General features: G+C 40.8%; 1 protein-coding gene across 6 annotated transcripts in view; it reads right to left on the minus strand.

Moving 5' to 3' along the window:
* ZFP91 (ZFP91 zinc finger protein, atypical E3 ubiquitin ligase) overlaps positions 1 to 17,697 on the minus strand; it is a 278,255-nt gene that overhangs the window by 143,559 nt on the left and 116,999 nt on the right. For 3 of the 6 annotated variants that reach the window (XM_053692305.1, XM_053692302.1, XM_053692307.1), the window contains one exon: positions 2,015 to 2,041. The exons of the other annotated variants lie outside the window; for them this stretch is intronic. In XM_053692305.1, coding sequence (XP_053548280.1) covers positions 2,015 to 2,041 — 27 coding nt within the window. The remainder of the gene's footprint in view (positions 1 to 2,014; positions 2,042 to 17,697) is intronic. 6 annotated transcript variants of the gene reach the window in all.

The raw sequence follows: 17,697 nt of genomic DNA on the forward strand, positions 1-17,697 counted from the left end.
TCCCATACGTCACTAGCTCATGGACTCTTGCTAATTACATGAAAGAAATATCTACTCTCGCCGCCGTAGGTCAGGTGACCTCAAGTGAGTGTTCCATTAGAGGGGATAAAAGAAACAAAAGGTTCAGGACTTACCCATCTTCTGCTCATCCTCCAAAGTCCTGGTACAAGAAGGACATTTAGTGTAACCAACACCATTTTCCTGTAAGGGGGTAGCATAGGTATACTGGGAGAGGCATAGGAACTTTCCTGCGATCCCCAGAGCTAGCTTACACCCAAAACTCTACTAATAGCATTACATGGCTTGCAACATCTCCCCTGCCCTCTCTTGAAGGAAACAATCCATTGAGAGCATTAAAATCATAACTTCAGCAGAGCACCTCTCACTGCCTACTTCCATGAACAAGGCAAATAACTACTGAGAGGGTTGGAAAAGTGGGAGGGATATTTCAATGCCCTGTTTGGTGTGTCTTTGCTTCCTCCTGGTGGAAAGGTGAAGTATTTCCCATATGTTATGAATAGGAATTTGTGGACTCTCACTACAATTAGAAAGAAAAGGTCCTACCACAACAGTTCCATAACATAACAGGTTTAAATACTGGCTAAATTTAGTATAAAGGATACTGTACAGACATTTTTCTGTGCACAAAAAGTGCAAACTAAATGCAACTCACTGACCTTGAATCTATAAAGCCATCACCGAAACCACTCATTTTTCTGTACATAAATTCCCCTCTTCAGATCCTCCTTAGCTATCTAGCAATAGGACAGGATATTGAGGGAAACGTGGGGAGGCTACAAAAGACAGGAGCCAATTTATATAAACAGTAAAATCTATTTAAAATTTCCACTTATCTTAGCTCTCCATTGTAGCACTCACCACAGATGAAAACATTATCTAACAATAAACGTACAAAGAATGAATGCATAAATTCTATTATAATACTTCTGTTACAAATCTTAAACAACTTTACAAACAAATTTGACTATCTATATGGAAAATAGCTATATGGAAAATTACAAAATCCAACTGGAGCTATGCTTTGATTCAGGCAACAATGGCGAGACACAGTAACACCAACATTCCACACTGGCACTGGCCTATGAGATCATAGTAGTGCAAAAGTCTAATAAAGAAACAGGAGATCTAAGCTACGGTCTATCTGGTCAAAAGGGACAGGAAAATATGAGGAGGATCTGAAGTAGGGAACTAAATGTACAGCAAAGAAGAGGAGCAAAAGGCTCTGGGGTTTCCTGCACACCTCCCTTTATATGTGACCAAATTCCATGGAGAGAGGGGAATCTCATAGGGGGAGCCAAGAAAAGGTATGAAGGACAACATAGACCTATTGTTCTCGTCCCTTTTATTACCTTCTATTCCTAATTAAAAGGCCACTTATACCACAGATTTCAAACATAACTATTCATGATTACAAGAATCTCTTCCACCATTCAAAGATTTAAAGAATGAAGTGTACACATAAAATGGAGTATTTCATTACATCATTTTTAAACAAATTCATAGGGAACAATCCTGAGCCGTCTACTAGGGACCTAGATTCAGCATATTGTGGATCATGTAGGCAAATCATTAGAGAGTTTAGGGTTTAATTCTGCAGTCATTGGTAACAATGAGAGAGTTAGCAGGAGATTATGTGCCCTTGAAAATATATTGAAGCTAGAAAGCAAGGGGAAAGAGACTAATCAAATGCATATTCAAAACAAATAAATGGATATTAATTTTGTTATAATGAAACAAATATCCGAATGAATGCACTAACTTATTTAACCCCTTGAGTGCTAATGACGACTCTGAGCCGCCGCAAATTGTCGCAGTCAGGTACCGACGGCTCAGAGACGTCGCTAGCACTTACTCATCTTGAGGGCAATCTGGGGGCTCCCACTGACTCCCACTCCGGCGATCTGGCCTGTATAGTGACAGGCATCGACAGGGCTTTGCGCGGTGACATCACCATGAAACTTATTTAAGATTTACAATATAATAATCGACTAACCTTTCCAACGGTATAACTCTTTGGGATCTGGGGGGAAAAAATTAAAAAAATAAATATATTAAAAAAAAAAAAAAAAAAAAGCTCAAATCCAGTTTAGCACCCAGGTGGGAAATGGCTTAGCACTCAAAGGGTTAAAGAATAACAAACTCATACTAACGAAATTAATCAGTATATAGTTATAATTAAAATTAGTTTTACAAGGTTTATTACCTACATCAGTAATGGCGGCTGCCCTAATCCGACCCTTCTTCACAGAGTCCAAGGCAATGCTAATACGAGGATTAGTGCAGCTGGATCACAGAAAAAATGTCCATTATTGCAGGCTCTGGGTTCCGCCGCACTAATACTCCTATTAGCGCGGCCCTGGACTCTATGAAGAAGGGTTGGTCGCACAGCCTCCACCACACTATAGGTAAATATTTTAACTTACAGGGTACATACACCATGCAACCTGCAGCAAATTAACATTTAACGAAAACAAATGTAAATGTTAACAAATACTAAGTACTAGTTTAGTTTTAAATGAAACCCCAAATAGTGCAGAGAATGAATATTGTGAAAAAACAGAATTTATGCTTACCTGATAAATTACTTTCTCTTGCGGTGTATCCAGTCCACGGATTCATCCTTACTTGTGGGATATTCTCATTCCCTACAGAAAGTGGCAAAGAGAGCACACAGCAGAGCTGTCCATATAGCTCCCCCTCTGGCTCTGCCCCCCAGTCATTCGACCAACGGTTAGGAGAAAAAAGGAGAAACCATAGGGTGCAGTGGTGACTGTAGTTTAAACAAGAAATTTTAACCTGACTTAATTGCCAGGGCGGGCCGTGGACTGGATACATCGCAAGAGAAAGTAATTTATCAGGTAAGCATAAATTCTGTTTTCTCTTGCAAGGTGTATCCAGTCCACACATGCATCCTTACTTGTGGGATACCAATACCAAAGCTTTAGGACAAGGATGAAGGGAGGGAACAAGACAGGTAACCTAAACGGAAGGCACCACTGCTTGCAAAACCTTTCTCCCAAAAATAGCCTCCGAAGAAGCAAAAGTATCGAATTTGTAAAATTTGGCAAAATTATGCAGTGAAGACCAAGTCGCTGCCTTACAAATCTGTTCAACATAAGCCTCATTCTTGAAAGCCCCAGCTCTGGTGGAATGAGCTGTGATTCGTTCAGGAGGCTGCTGCCCAGCAATCTCATAAGCCAATCGGATGAGGTTTTTCAGCCAGAAGGAAAGAGAGGTAGCAGTCGCTTTCTGACCTCTCCTCTTCCCGGAATAGGCAACAAACAAAGGTGATGTTTGTCTGAAATCCTTAGTTGCTTGCAAATAGAATTTCAAAGCACGAACCACATCAAGATTGTGTAAAAGCCGTTCCTTCTTAGAAGCTGGATTAGGACACAGGGAAGGAACAATGATTTCCTGGTTAATGTTCCTGTTAGAAACAACTTTAGGAAGAAAACCAGGTTTGGTATGCAAAACTACCTTATCTGCATGGAACACAAGATAGGGTGAATTACACTGCAAAGCAGACAATTCTGAAACTCTTCGAGCAGAAGATATAGCTACTTTCCAAGATAATAACTTAATATCTATGGAATGTAAAGGTTCAAACGGAACCCCTTGAAGAACTGAAAGAACTAAATTTAGACTCCATGGAGGAGCCACAGGTCTATAGACAGGCTTGATTCTGACTAAAGCCTGTGCAAACGCTTGAACATCTGGTACTTCTGCCAGACGCTTGTGTAAAAGGATAGACAGAGCAGATATCTGTCCCTTTAAGGAACTAGCTGATAAACCTTTCTCCAATCCTTCTTGGAGAAAAGACAATATCCTTGGAATCCTAATCTTACTCCACGAGTAACCCTTGGATTCACACCAAAAAAGATATTTCCTCCATATCTTATGGTAAATTTTCCTGGTGACAGGCTTTCTCGCTTGGATCAGTATCTATGACTGATTCAGAGAACGCACGCTTGGATAGGATTAAGCGTTCAATCTCCAAGCAGTCAGCTGCAGAGAAACTAGGTTTGGATGCTTGAATGGACCCTGTATTAGAAGATCCTGCCTATTTGGCAATGTCCATGGTGGGACAGAACACATGTGCACTAGGTCTGCATACCAAGTCCTGCGTGGCCACGCAGGCGCTATCAGAATTACCGAGGCCTTCTCCTGTTTGATTCTGGCTACCAGAGGAGGGAGAAAGGGAGACAGTGGAAAGATGTAAGCTAGACTGAAGGACCAAGGCGCTACTAGAGCATCTATCAATGCCGCCTTGGGGTCCCTGGATCTAGATCCGTAAAGAGGAAGTTTGTCTCAGGGAAGCACATTCCCTGAGACAGGTGATCCTGAGACAACCACCAGAGAAGAAAATCCCTGGATTTCTGGTCCAGTTGGATTTGAGGAGACAAATCTGCATAATCCCCATTCCACTGTTTGAGCATGCACAATTGCAGTGGCCTGAGATGAATTTGAGCAAAAGCGACAATGTCCATTGCTGCTACCATTAACCCAATTACCTCCATGCACTGAGCTACAGATGGCCGAGGAATGGAATGAAGAGCTCGGCAAGTATTTAAAAGCTTTAACTTTCTGACCTCCGTCAGAAATATTTTAATTTCTACCGAGTCTATTAGTGTCCCCAGGAAGGGGACCCTTGTGAGCGGGGACAGAGAACTTTTTTCGATGTTCACCTTCCACCCTTGAGACCTTAGTAAAGCCAGTACAATCTCCGTGTGAGCCTTGGCTCTGTGAAAAGACGACACCTGTATTAAGATGTTGTCCAGATAAGGTGCTACTGCAATGCCCCGCGGTCTTAGTACCGCCAGAAGGGATCCTAGCACTTTTGTGAAAATTCTGGGAGCAGTGGCCAACCCGAAGGGAAGGGCCACGAACTGGTAATGCTTGTCCAGAAAGGCGAACCTTAGGAACTGATGATGATCTTTGTGGATAGGAATATGTAGGTATGCATCCTTTAGATCCACGGTAGTCATATATTAACCTTCCTGGATCATAGGTAAGATTGTTTGAATGGTCTCCATCTTGAATGATGGAACTCTGAGGAACTTGTTTAGAATTTTTAGATCCAGGATTGGCCTGAAAGTTCCTTCCTTTTTGGGAACCACAAACAGGTTTGAGTAAAAACCCAGTCTTTGTTCTGAAATTGGAACTCGTATATCACTCCCATCTTGATAAGGTCTTCTACACAGCGTAAGAACGCCTCTTTCTTTGTCTGATCTGTAGACAGTCAAGAAATGTGGAACCTTCCCCTTGGAGGGGAGTCCTTGAATTCTAGAAGATATCCCTGAGTAACAATCTCTAATGCCCAGGGATCAGGGACATCTCTTGCCCAAGCCTGAGCAAAGAGAGAGAGTCTGCCCCCTACCAGATCCGGTCCCGGATCGGGGGCTACCCCTTCATGCTGTCTTAGTAGCAGCTGCAGGCTTCTTGGCCTATTTACCCTTGTTCCAGCCCTGCAAAGGTTTCCAGGTTGCTTTGGGCTGAGAAGCGTTACCCTCTTGCTTTGCGGTTGCAGAGGTTGAAGCAGGACCGCTCCTGAAGTTGCGAAAGGAGCGAAAATTAGCCTTGTTTTTAGCCTTAAAAGGCCTATCTTGCGGGAGGGCATGGCCCTTTCCCCCAGTGATATCCGAAATAATCTCTTTCAACTCGGGACCGTAAAGGGTCTTTCCTTGAAAGGAATATTCAGTAATTTTGTTTTGGACGACACGTCAGCCGACCATGATTTGAGCCAAAGCGCTCTGCGCGCCATGATGGCAAAACCAGAATTTTTCGCCGCTAAGTTAGCTAATTGCAAGGCGGCATCTGTGATAAAAGAATTAGCCAGTTTTAGGGCATTAATTCTATCCATGACTTCGTCATATGAAGTCTCCCTCTGGAGCGACTCCTCCAGCGCCTCAGACCAAAAAGCCGCTGCAGTAGTTACAGGAATAATGCAGGCAATAGGTTGGAGAAGGAAACCTTGTTGAACAAATATTTAGTAAAGTAAACCTTCTAATTTTTTATCCATAGGATCTTTGAAAGCGCAAATGTCTTCAATTGGTATGGTTGTGCGCTTGGCTAGTGTTGAAACTGCCCCCTCTACCTTAGGGACCGTCTGCCACGCGTCCCGCCTGGGATCAGTTATGGGGAACATTTTCTTAAACATAGGGGGGGGGACAAAAAGGTACACCTGGTCTCTCCCACTCCCTAGCCACAATATCCGCCACCCTCTTAGGGATCGGAAACGCATCAGTGTATACAGGGACCTCTAGATATTTGTCCATTTTACACAATTTCTCTGGGACCACCATAGGGTCACAATCATCCAGAGTTGATAAAACCTCCCTGAGCAGTACGCAGAGGTGTTCCAATTTAAATGCTAGTGAATCTGATTCTGCCCGCTGAGAAACTTTTCCTGAGTCAGAAATTTCTCCCTCAGACATTACCTCCCTCGCCCCTATTTCAGAGTGTTGTGAGGGTACATCAGATAAACCTCCCAAAGCTTCCGACTGCTCCTCATCTGTTCTCAAAACAGAGCTATCGCGCGTTTTAGGGAAAACTGGCAGTTTGGATAGAAAGGCCGCAAGGGAATTATCCATGACTGTCGCTAGTTGTTGCAATGTAATAGGTGCCAAAGCACTAGAGGTACTAGGTATCGCTTGAGCGGGCGTAACTGGTGATGACACATGGGGAGAGGAAGGCGGACTATCCTCATTACCTTCAGTGAAAGAATCATCTAGGGCTATATTTTTGAGTGACACAATATGATCTTTAAAGTGTATAGACACATTAGTGCACTTGGGACACATTTTGAGTGGGAGTTCCACCATGGCTTCTGAACACATAGAGCAAGGCTTTTCCTTAGTGTCAGACATGTTTAACAGATTAGTATTATACACAAGCAGGCTTGGAAAATCCCTTTATCAAGTAAAAAATACAATATGCAATAAATGGTACTGTGCCTTCAAGAAATAAAAGCGCACACAATTTTACAAAATGGTGAAAAATGAACCAAATCTCTTGAAATTTTTACAGTATGTGCCTAATGCGTCGATATGATTGCACAGCAAGTTTCAGCCTGATTAACCCTTTAATGCCCAAACCGGAGCCGCCTAAAGCAAGCAACTGTTTAATAAACTACAGCACCTTGCCACAGCAGCCTGCTGTGGCCCTACCTTCCCTTAAGGATTGGATTTGAGAAAATCAAGCCTCCTGAAGTCCTCAAGCAGTCTCTGGACCCATGTGGAGCAGCATGCAAGGAAATCTGTCATAAAAAACTGTGCAACTGAGGCGCGAAATTAGGCCCCTCCCACTCCGGAGCTGTGGGGCCTTCAGAACCCAATTTTAGGTGACTAAAAATAATTCCATGTGGAATAAAACCCCAATAAACACACCAAAGTGCTATAAAAGTGTCAATAAAGAGTATTTTTTCAAATAAAATAATCGATTGCCCTGCAAAAGTGATAACCAGTCTAATGAGCCCTCTTAAATAAGCCTCTAGTTCTATACTAAGTCTCAGAACATGGTTTATCCTTCCCACATGGGGAATCTTGTCAGTCTTCTAGCATTATCTTGTCTTGACTAGAAAAAAAGATGACTGAAACATACCTCAAAGCAGTTAAGCCTGCAAACTGTTCCCCCCAACTGAAGTTTTCTGGTACTCCTCAGTCCTGTGTGGGAACAGCAGTGGATTTTAGTTACAACATGCTAAAATCATTTTCCTCTCAGCAGAATTCTTCATCACTTTCTGCCCGAGAGTAAATAGACCAAACCGGCACTATTTAAAAATAAACTTTTGATTGAAGATATAAAAACTACAAATCTAACACCACATTCACTTTACCCTCCCGTGGAGATGCTACTTGTTAGAGCGGCAAAGAGAATGACTGGGGGGGGCGGAGCAAGAGGGGGAGCTATATGGACAGCTCTGCTGTGTGCTCTCTTTGCCACATCCTGTAGGGAATGAGAATATCCCACAAGTAAGGATGAATCCGTGGACTGGATACACCTTGCAAGAGAAAAATATTTTTCAGGAGATTTCCTAGACATGTGCCGCACTAAATTAAACACTTAGCTCCTTTTTGCTTCTCTGGGTTTGTACCCAGAAAAGCAAAAAGGAGCTAAGTGCTGTTTATGCATGGTATATAAAGTGGTGTAAAAATAGTGGGAGTATGGGTTGTTAGAATGCTGGGTTTTTCAGTTAAAGTGATAGTAAACTCTCCCCTTCATAACAACAGATCCAGAATACTAGTGATATTGTAATCAGTTGTAATCCATACGCGCTATAACTTACTTTTTAACGTAGATAGGAAATTCTATACCCCACGCTACGCCACATACCTCAAAAGTAAATTTTTCTGTGAATGAAAGGTTTAAATTGCTGTCCAATAAGAGCTCTCCCCTTTGGGCGCCTTTTGTTGTAGCTAGGGCGCCGATTGGACAACAATTCAAACCGCAAAAAAAAATTACTTTTGAAATGGGTAGCGGAGCGCAGGGTATTAGAATTTCATTCCAGATCTGTTTTTATAAAGGGGAGAAGTTTACCATCACTTTTAAGTAACTCTCTAGAATAACAATGTATTGACCCTTATAAAGGGGACAGCCGTGCTGGGGGAGAGGATGGTACCAAGGTTAAAAAGCTTTAAAATCATCAAATCGGATTGAAATGTTACCTTACAAAGCCTGGATGGCAAAACACACATACAGAGTTAGTCAAAATCAAGTGTGATACACACACTATTCAAAATCACAAGAATTGCACACACAAAAATATTAAAAAAAATATATATGTTTACCTGATAAATTATTTTCTTTTGGGATGATAAGAGTCCATAGAAATTTAATAACATGGGATACACTTCCCGCCACTAGCAGGAGGCCGAGAGCCCACACAAGAGCTTTAATCCCTTCCCACCTCCCCTCATTTGAACGTATAGCTGAGCAGAGAAAAAAAAAAAAGATAGGTAGGAAAGACAAAAGCAGGGACTACGGAGGTGAAAATAAGAACTGTCGTCCTAAAATTATCCCAAAAGAAAAGAATTTATCAGTATAAATTGTGTTTTCTTTTGTAAGATAAGAGACCATACGAATTCTATAACATGTGGGATTTAATACCTAAGCTGAGAGTCCATGTTAATGAAAGGGAAGGACAGAATAAGGCAGTTCCCATTTGCCAGAACCTGTGGCCTGAAGGAGTTTCTTGCCAAAAGCCATTTCTCAAAAAAGCGAAAACCGTAAAAAGGAAAATCTTTAAAGAATGAGAGCAGAAAATACATGTTTCAGCTTTGCAGGTAAGAAAAACAATCTTTTTTTTTCTGTGTTTTTATTAAAAAAAAAAAAAAAAAAAAAAAGATTTACAGGAAAGCAGAGAATTCGGAAATGATTCTAGCTGAGGTAAAAATAGAGAGAACCAGGACAAAATATTAAAAACTATGCAGAACATAGGTTCAAGGTAGAACCTTGGGAACAGAACTAAATAAATTCCAAGGAGAAGGAATAGGTTTAACAACTGATCTAGTGTCCTCCAAATCTTGAGCAAAGATATGAACATTAGTAAGTATGGCTAAATTCTTATGCAAAATAATTTAAAAATGTTGGCCCAAAAGGAACTAACGGACAATCCCTTCTCAAAGTCACCTAGCAGAAACTGAAGAATCCTATGAATCCTAAAAAATGCCAGGAAAAAAAAAAACTCTTGGAAGAGCACCACTTAAAGAGAACCTTCCATACGTGTGAAAAATTCTCTGGCAAACTGGACTCCCAGTTTGTAAGACGGACAAAAACATAATCCGAGAAAACTGTAAACCTCAGAATTAGGTGTTCAATCTCACACCGCTTAGTAGAGTAGAGATTTTATATTAAAAAAATTCCCACAGCATACTTGGGTATTGAACCTAGTACTGCTGTCTAGAAGCAGTGTGTTACCTCTGAGACACAAGATAGCCTTAAAGAATCAAGGTTGGCAACTGGACATCTAAACCAGATTAGTATACCAGGTCCTGCAGGAACAAGCTGGAGCAATCAGTATTACTAAAGCAGACTCCTGGATTCGAGCAATATTTCTTGGAAGACAATAAAAGAAAACAGATGAGTTAGAACAAAAAAAATCCATGGGCATTCTAAGGCATATCAATTATGACTTTATAGGTCCCTGGATTTGGCACAGTACCTGGTAGGTTACAGTCCAAATAGAAAAACATGGAAAAAATACAGTAAATCCACCAGCTGATCGATTCTACCGTTGAAGAGTCTGCTCCCCTGGAGAACAGAGGACTGCTGATAAATCCACTTCCCATTTCTACCGTTCTGGAAAGAAAACAGCTGTAAGAGAACATTGATTCTATTCTACCTAAAACAGAGTTAGGATACCGCTATCATAGCCAGGTGACTGTAAGTCTGTCCATAAAAGAGAATTTCCTTCTTCAGAACTAGGTTCTGCATAAGAAAAATGGAAATGTTATACAAATATATAAAAGGACTATCTTAAAAGTGAGAAAACAGCACTCACAACTGGATTCAAACTCTAAACCTTTGTTTACAAAACTGGGTTAAACTAGACCTATGCTGCATACAGTGACTACATACACCTCTGCAGTCCTTGCTATAATGTCCATATGTTGTATATTAAGTTAAAAAAAAAAATCTGCAAAACATAAATCTCCATTATTAGCACCAGTTTCTAAACTTTACCACATCAATGGAAACTAGGCCATAGTTGGTATATGTACAGAAAGATACAAGTATGTAGCAAATAAAGTACATATAATTAGCATGTTCTGTTTATACAGAATCTACATGCAGATAAAAAAAGGCACGTGACTAGTAAATAAAGTATATATGATTAGCATGTTCTGATAATACAGAATCTATTTTGAATAAAAGCTACATGTAATTAGCAAAGAACATACATGTAACTAAGAAATGCTGTCTATACAAAATGTATGTACAATAAGACATGTCTTAGCAAATAAGGAACAGGTAAGAAACTTAAAGGGCCATTATACACTCATTTTTTCTTTGCTTAAATGTTTTGTAGATGATCTATTTATATAGCCCATAAAGTTTTTTGTTTTTTTTAAATGTATAGTTTTGCTTATTTTAAAATAACATTGATCTGATTTTCAGACTCCTAACCAAGCCCCAAAGTTGTATTTGAATACCGTCAGCTACCTTCTCCAGCTTGCTCCTGTTTGTGTAAAGGGTCTTTTCATATGCAAAAGAAGGGGGAGGGGGGTGTCTTATTTCCCACTTGCAGTGGGCTTTCCTACTGCCTTTTCAACAGAGTTAAACTGAAAGCTTCTAAGTACGTTTTTAAACCATTTTATACTGGATTTTTATATCAGTATCTGTGCATCTTATTCTTTATAGTAGTGTCTATTACATGCATTTATATAAAAATGAGTATACTGTCCCTTTAATGTGAATGTAGAATTTACAGTGCATACAATAAAGTATGATTAAGCACCACTAAAGCATGTGTAATTAATATGTTCTGTCAATACAGAATCTTTTGATAATAAAAGTTACACGTAAGTAGTGTGTTCTGTCACATACAGAAATTAAACTGCAGTACATCTATGAAGCCCATAACGTTGCTATACAACACCAAGCATACACTGAATAGAATGGTGACCCTTGACTAATATAGTAATATAATATACTATAATATATATAGTATGAACTGCGACATAAATCTGCCGAAACCTCAGGTTGTGCATATAGAATACCATTGTGCACATGCAAGTTGTCATATCCCAGAAAGGGAAGGCATAACACATAATAAAGCAATATAAAACAAATCTGCTCTCATACTAGGACATGCAGATTTTTTACTTAGAATTGAACACAGCTCCTCTATAAAGTTCACAGGAGCTCTGATAGGAGTTAAGTGCTGATGTTATTAAAAAAAAGAGCAGGTATGCATATTATAATATTGTGGAAGCTGCTGTACCTAACAAGCAGCGAGCTGGCCATGCAGTAATCATTTAAAAACATAGATGTGCACATGGTATTACCGCCTATTTAGTGTTCTGACAAAACAGAAGATATATATACATTTAGCCTTGATGTGGTATAAACCGCGTATAAACCATCAATAAATGATTATAAAAAGAGGTTACACAATTGTGCACTAAGATATGGAACGATATTGAGTGCATTGTTGCACCTGAAAGCATCATGTACTGCCGAAACGGTATCTACATATAAAGTGCTTGTGTATAAGTAATGATATTGTAAGTTCTGATGCACATGCAAATAAACGTGTAACCATACGCATAAACTAGGAATATTTTCCAAAATCCTTAAATTAGTATGTTCTGTAAAAACAGAATCTATCATATACAAAAAATATATGTAATTAGCCAGTACCGGACTTGTAGGTAGCATGTTCTGTCAGAACAGAAACTATATTACGTACATTAAAGAGACATAAAACAAGTTGGGATAGAGACACAATATAATAATATGTACTTTAATTACTTTACCAGCAAATTTATACTGCAGTGCCACGCCATTAACCCTTTCTTTTAAGTTTGATTTGTACAGCTCTAACTCCCCCCACACATTTCCTTCTATGGCTGTATCTATATCTACCTTTGTTTGGTAGAATGCAGAAAGTACACACTCATTATCTACTTGAGCATGCCTAGAAGAAAATAAGTAGCTTCAGAAACACAGGCATTGTATTTCAAAGCTGAACACTGATAAGGGGGGTGGATCCAACTACTCCAGACAGCATGGCTATGTAAGTAATTTTGCTTATTTTTTTTAAATTAATTTAAAAATACTTGTCAGCAATTTTTAAACAAATTTTTTTATGCAAACTATTTTTACTTAATTAGCCCTTTTATGATATGCACAGATCTCAACATATTTTGTGGCACTTTAAGTTACTTGTAATAAGGATTGGAGCTAACCGACAAATATACTGCCATTGTTTTATGCAGATTGATAATAGAATCATAGGTTGCTTTTTTGTGGATATGCACTACAGAAGAACAACGAGCCTTTGAAGAGATAATGGATTGCGGCTGATTTACATGAAAGAAAATGAAACAACTATTGCATAGCTGATTAACCTGAAAAACTAACAGTTTAGCAAATTATTGAGAGGAATTGCACAGAGGATTATCTATAGAACTACACTCTATTGAATCTGACAAAACATAGGGGGGGCTGACATTCAATTCCATTGTGGCTGATTTGCATGCATAATGTGAGGTACACAACTATTACATAGCTGGTTAACCTGACACACCTCAAACAGTTTTGCAGTAAACGCACACAAATTGGAATGAGGTATGGTCAGAAGGTCCACCATCCAATGGGTTTGGAATGGTTAGAGGGGACAGATATGTTAGTTTCTATGGAAACTGTGTAAAATAACAAAGGCATGAGAATACCCCAAATTTAAATAAATGTGGTAGACAGCCCTCTAAACTAGGTCAGCTAAATATGCACCTCTGACACCAGTTCTATGAAGAGACTGACTGGAAAAATTCTCAGGTCCCAGATTCAAAATTTCCCAAAAAGGAACCCCCTGACAGCTCCAGCATTGGTACTCACCCACTCCTGGGAAGCGAGAACAGAAGTCTGCCTTTAAAAATGAAGAAATTGTTGTCAGAGCCGGAGAAACTCTACCGATTACATTTTTTACAGCAGCAGAAAGACAAGAGAAAGAGCTCCAAGCTGGGGGGGACAGAGCTACTACCTGTGGCACTCCCAATGCCTCAGAGATGCTAAAAGTACAGTAAATAAAAATAAATAAATCTTAAAGCGTGCAAAAATGTACACATCCCCCCCCCCCCCCAAATGATCCTTTCCCCTTCCAGGAACGAAACGTATGCTGCTTGAAGCAACAGCTGACTACAGAGAGCAGTCACTGAAAGGGCTATAAAAAAATAAAAAAAAAATGTCCCAAAAGAGCTGTCAGAGGGTCAAGAGGGATATATAGGTTCCTATGTAGCCCCCACATGAACTAAGGCAATGATTTTCTAAAAAGGGCCAAAAAGTGCGCCACCAGGTAGGCAGGCTAAGACCCCTGGCTATGCTATACTTGTGTGAAAAGTATCTTCAAACAGTCTGTGGGCTGTGTAAGTGCTGCAGGATCACTTACCTGACTGACGCACCCCTCCACTGAGATTAACAGTATTATGTCTGCAAATATATCAAGTAGAGAGCCCAGTGCTTGAACATGTACAACAGAGGATATGAGAGGAAATTCCTGTATTCCCTTAGGGGGGGGTTAAGGGACATGTCCCTGCGACGCCTGAGGGTAATTATGGCTGAAATCCCATAGGGAGAGGCTGCACACATAAAAAGGTATTCCTATGCCCCTGTCTCATTCAATGTGCTGAAATTGTCTTACTAAATGAATCTGCATCAGGGGTTAAGGGTCTCACATTGGTTTGAGATCCAACAAAATATTTTTTTTAAAGCAAATAGCTGCAGCACCTCCATTTTCAGCCTCTTCTCCTGGGAGGCCGAGAACAAACTGAGGAGAGGTGGAAAGGAATTAAAGCACTTGTGTCGGCTCTCGGCCTCCTCCTAGTGGCAGGAAGTATATCCCAAATGTTATGGAATTCCTATGGACTCATCTTAAGAAAGAAATAAACAGGAGTGTGTTACACATGCCACCCATTGCATGTACTGTTGCAGGAAACAGTAGGCACTTCAAATACTGCATGCTTCCACCGGGTGTATTGTAAGCATTATGTATGAAATAGTGATTCAAATAACTAGCAGATGTATAATGCCCAGCCCAAGCAGGAAGGGAGCAGTTTAATAAACACCAGTACACAGCAGTCTAGCACTCACGATACAATCCTTTTGACCGGGGTGCTCAGCAACATATTTCATAAACCTCCAACAAAAGCAGGCCCTCACCAGGTTTGAAGTGGCAAAAAACGTTATTCCAATAGAGTGACGTTTCATGGTTTTACCCCCGTCCTCAGAGTCTGAGTACGGGGGTAAAACCCTGAAACGTCACTCTGTTGGAATAAAGTTTTTTGCCACTTCAAACCCGGTGAGTGCCTGCTTTTGTTGGAGATTATATATATATATATATAATATATATATATATATATATATATATATAACATAATTTATGCTTACCTGATAAATTACTTTCTTCTGTTGTGTGATCAGTCCACGGGTCATCATTACTTCTGGGATATAACTCCTCCCCAACAGGAAATGCAAGAGGATTCACCCAGCAGAGCTGCATATAGCTCCTCCCCTCTACGTCAGTCCCAGTCATTCGACCAAGAATCAACGAGAAAGGAGTAACCAAGGGTGAAGTGGTGACTGGAGTATAATTTAAAAGATATTTACCTGCCTTAAAACAGGGCGGGCCGTGGACTGATCACACAACAGAAGAAAGGAATTTATCAGGTAAGCATAAATTATGTTTTCTTCTGTTATGTGTGATCAGTCCACGGGTCATCATTACTTCTGGGATACCAATACCAAAGCAAAAGTACACGGATGACGGGAGGGATAGGCAGGCTCATTATACAGAAGGAACCACTGCCTGAAGAACCTTTCTCCCAAAAATAGCCTCCGAAGAAGCAAAAGTGTCAAATTTGTAAAATTTGGAAAAAGTATGAAGCGAAGACCAAGTTGCAGCCTTGCAAATCTGTTCAACAGAGGCCTCATTCTTAAAGGCCCAAGTGGAAGCCACAGCTCTAGTGGAGTGAGCTGTAATTCTTTCAGGAGGCTGCTGTCCAGCAGTCTCATAGGCTAAACGTATTATGCTACGAAGCCAAAAAGAGAGAGAGGTAGCAGAAGCTTTTTGACCTCTCCTCTGTCCAGAGTAAACGACAAACAAGGAAGAAGTTTGGCGAAAATCTTTAGTTGCCTGCAAGTAGAACTTGAGGGCACGAACTACATCCAGATTGTGTAAAAGACGTTCCTTCTTTGAAGAAGGATTTGGACACAAGGATGGGACAACAATCTCTTGATTGATGTTCCTGTTAGTGACTACCTTAGGTAAGAACCCAGGTTTAGTACGCAGAACTACCTTGTCTGAGTGAAAAATCAGATAAGGGGAATCACAATGTAAGGCTGATAACTCAGAGACTCTTCGAGCCGAGGAAATAGCCATTAAAAACAGAACTTTCCAAGATAACATTTTTATATCAATGGAATGAAGGGGTTCAAACGGAACACCCTGTAAAACGTTAAGAACTAAGTTTAAACTCCATGGTGGAGCAACAGCTTTAAACACAGGCTTGATCCTAGCTAAAGCCTGACAAAAGGACTGGACGTCTGGATTTTCTGACAGACGTCTGTGTAACAAGATGGACAGAGCTGAAATCTGTCCCTTTAATGAACTAGCTGATAAACCCTTTTCTAAACCTTCTTGTAGAAAAGACAATATCCTAGCGATCCTAACCTTACTCCAGGAGTAACCTTTGGATTCGCACCAGTATAGGTATTTCCGCCATATTTTATGGTAAATCCTTCTGGTAACAGGCTTCCTAGCCTGAATCAGGGTATCAATAACCGACTCAGAAAAACCACGTTTTGATAAAATCAAGCGTTCAATTTCCAAGCAGTCAGCTTCAGAGAAGTTAGATTTTGATGTTTGAATGGACCCTGTATCAGAAGGTCCTGTCTTAGAGGTAGAGACCAAGGCGGACAGGATGACATGTCCACTAGATCTGCATACCAAGTCCTGCGTGGCCAAGCAGGTGCTATTAGAATTACTGATGCTCTCTCCTGTTTGATTTTGGCAATCAATCGAGGAAGCAGCGGGAAGGGTGGAAACACATAAGCCATCCTGAAGTTCCAAGGTGCTGTCAAAGCATCTATCAGAACTGCTCCCGGATCCCTGGATCTGGACCCGTAGCGAGGAAGTTTGGCGTTCTGGCGAGACGCCATGAGATCTATCTCTGGTTTGCCCCAACGTCGAAGTATTTGGGCAAAGACCTCCGGATGAAGTTCCCACTCCCCCGGATGAAGAGTCTGGCGACTCAAGAAATCCGCCTCCCAGTTCTCCACTCCCGGGATGTGGATTGCTGACAGGTGGCAAGAGTGAGACTCTGCCCAGCGAATTATCTTTGATACTTCCATCATTGCTAGGGAGCTTCTTGTCCCTCCCTGATGGTTGATGTAAGCTACAGTCGTGATGTTGTCCGACTGAAACCTGATGAACCCCCGAGTTATTAACTGGGGCCAAGCCAGAAGGGCCTTGAGAACTGCTCTCAATTCCAGAATGTTTATTGGAAGGAGACTCTCCTCCTGATTCCATAGTCCCTGAGCCTTCAGAGAATTCCAGACAGCGCCCCAACCTAGTAGGCTGGCGTCTGTTGTTACAATTGTCCAGTCTGGCCTGCTGAATGGCATCCCCCTGGACAGGTGTGGCCGATGAAGCCACCATAGAAGAGAATTTCTGGTCTCTTGATTCAGATTCAGAGTAGGGGACAAATCTGAGTAATCCCCATTCCACTGACTTAGCATGCATAATTGCAGCGGTCTGAGGTGTAGGCGTGCAAAAGGTACTATGTCCATTGCCGCTACCATTAAGCCGATCACCTCCATGCATTGAGCTACTGACGGGTGTTGAATGGAATGAAGGACGCGGCATGCATTTTGAAGTTTTGTTAACCTGTCTTCTGTCAGGTAAATCTTCATTTCTACAGAATCTATAAGAGTCCCCAAGAATGGAACTCTTGTGAGAGG

This window comes from Bombina bombina, chromosome 9, assembly GCF_027579735.1.
Source record: "Bombina bombina isolate aBomBom1 chromosome 9, aBomBom1.pri, whole genome shotgun sequence".
Classification (NCBI taxonomy): Eukaryota; Metazoa; Chordata; class Amphibia; order Anura; family Bombinatoridae; genus Bombina; species Bombina bombina.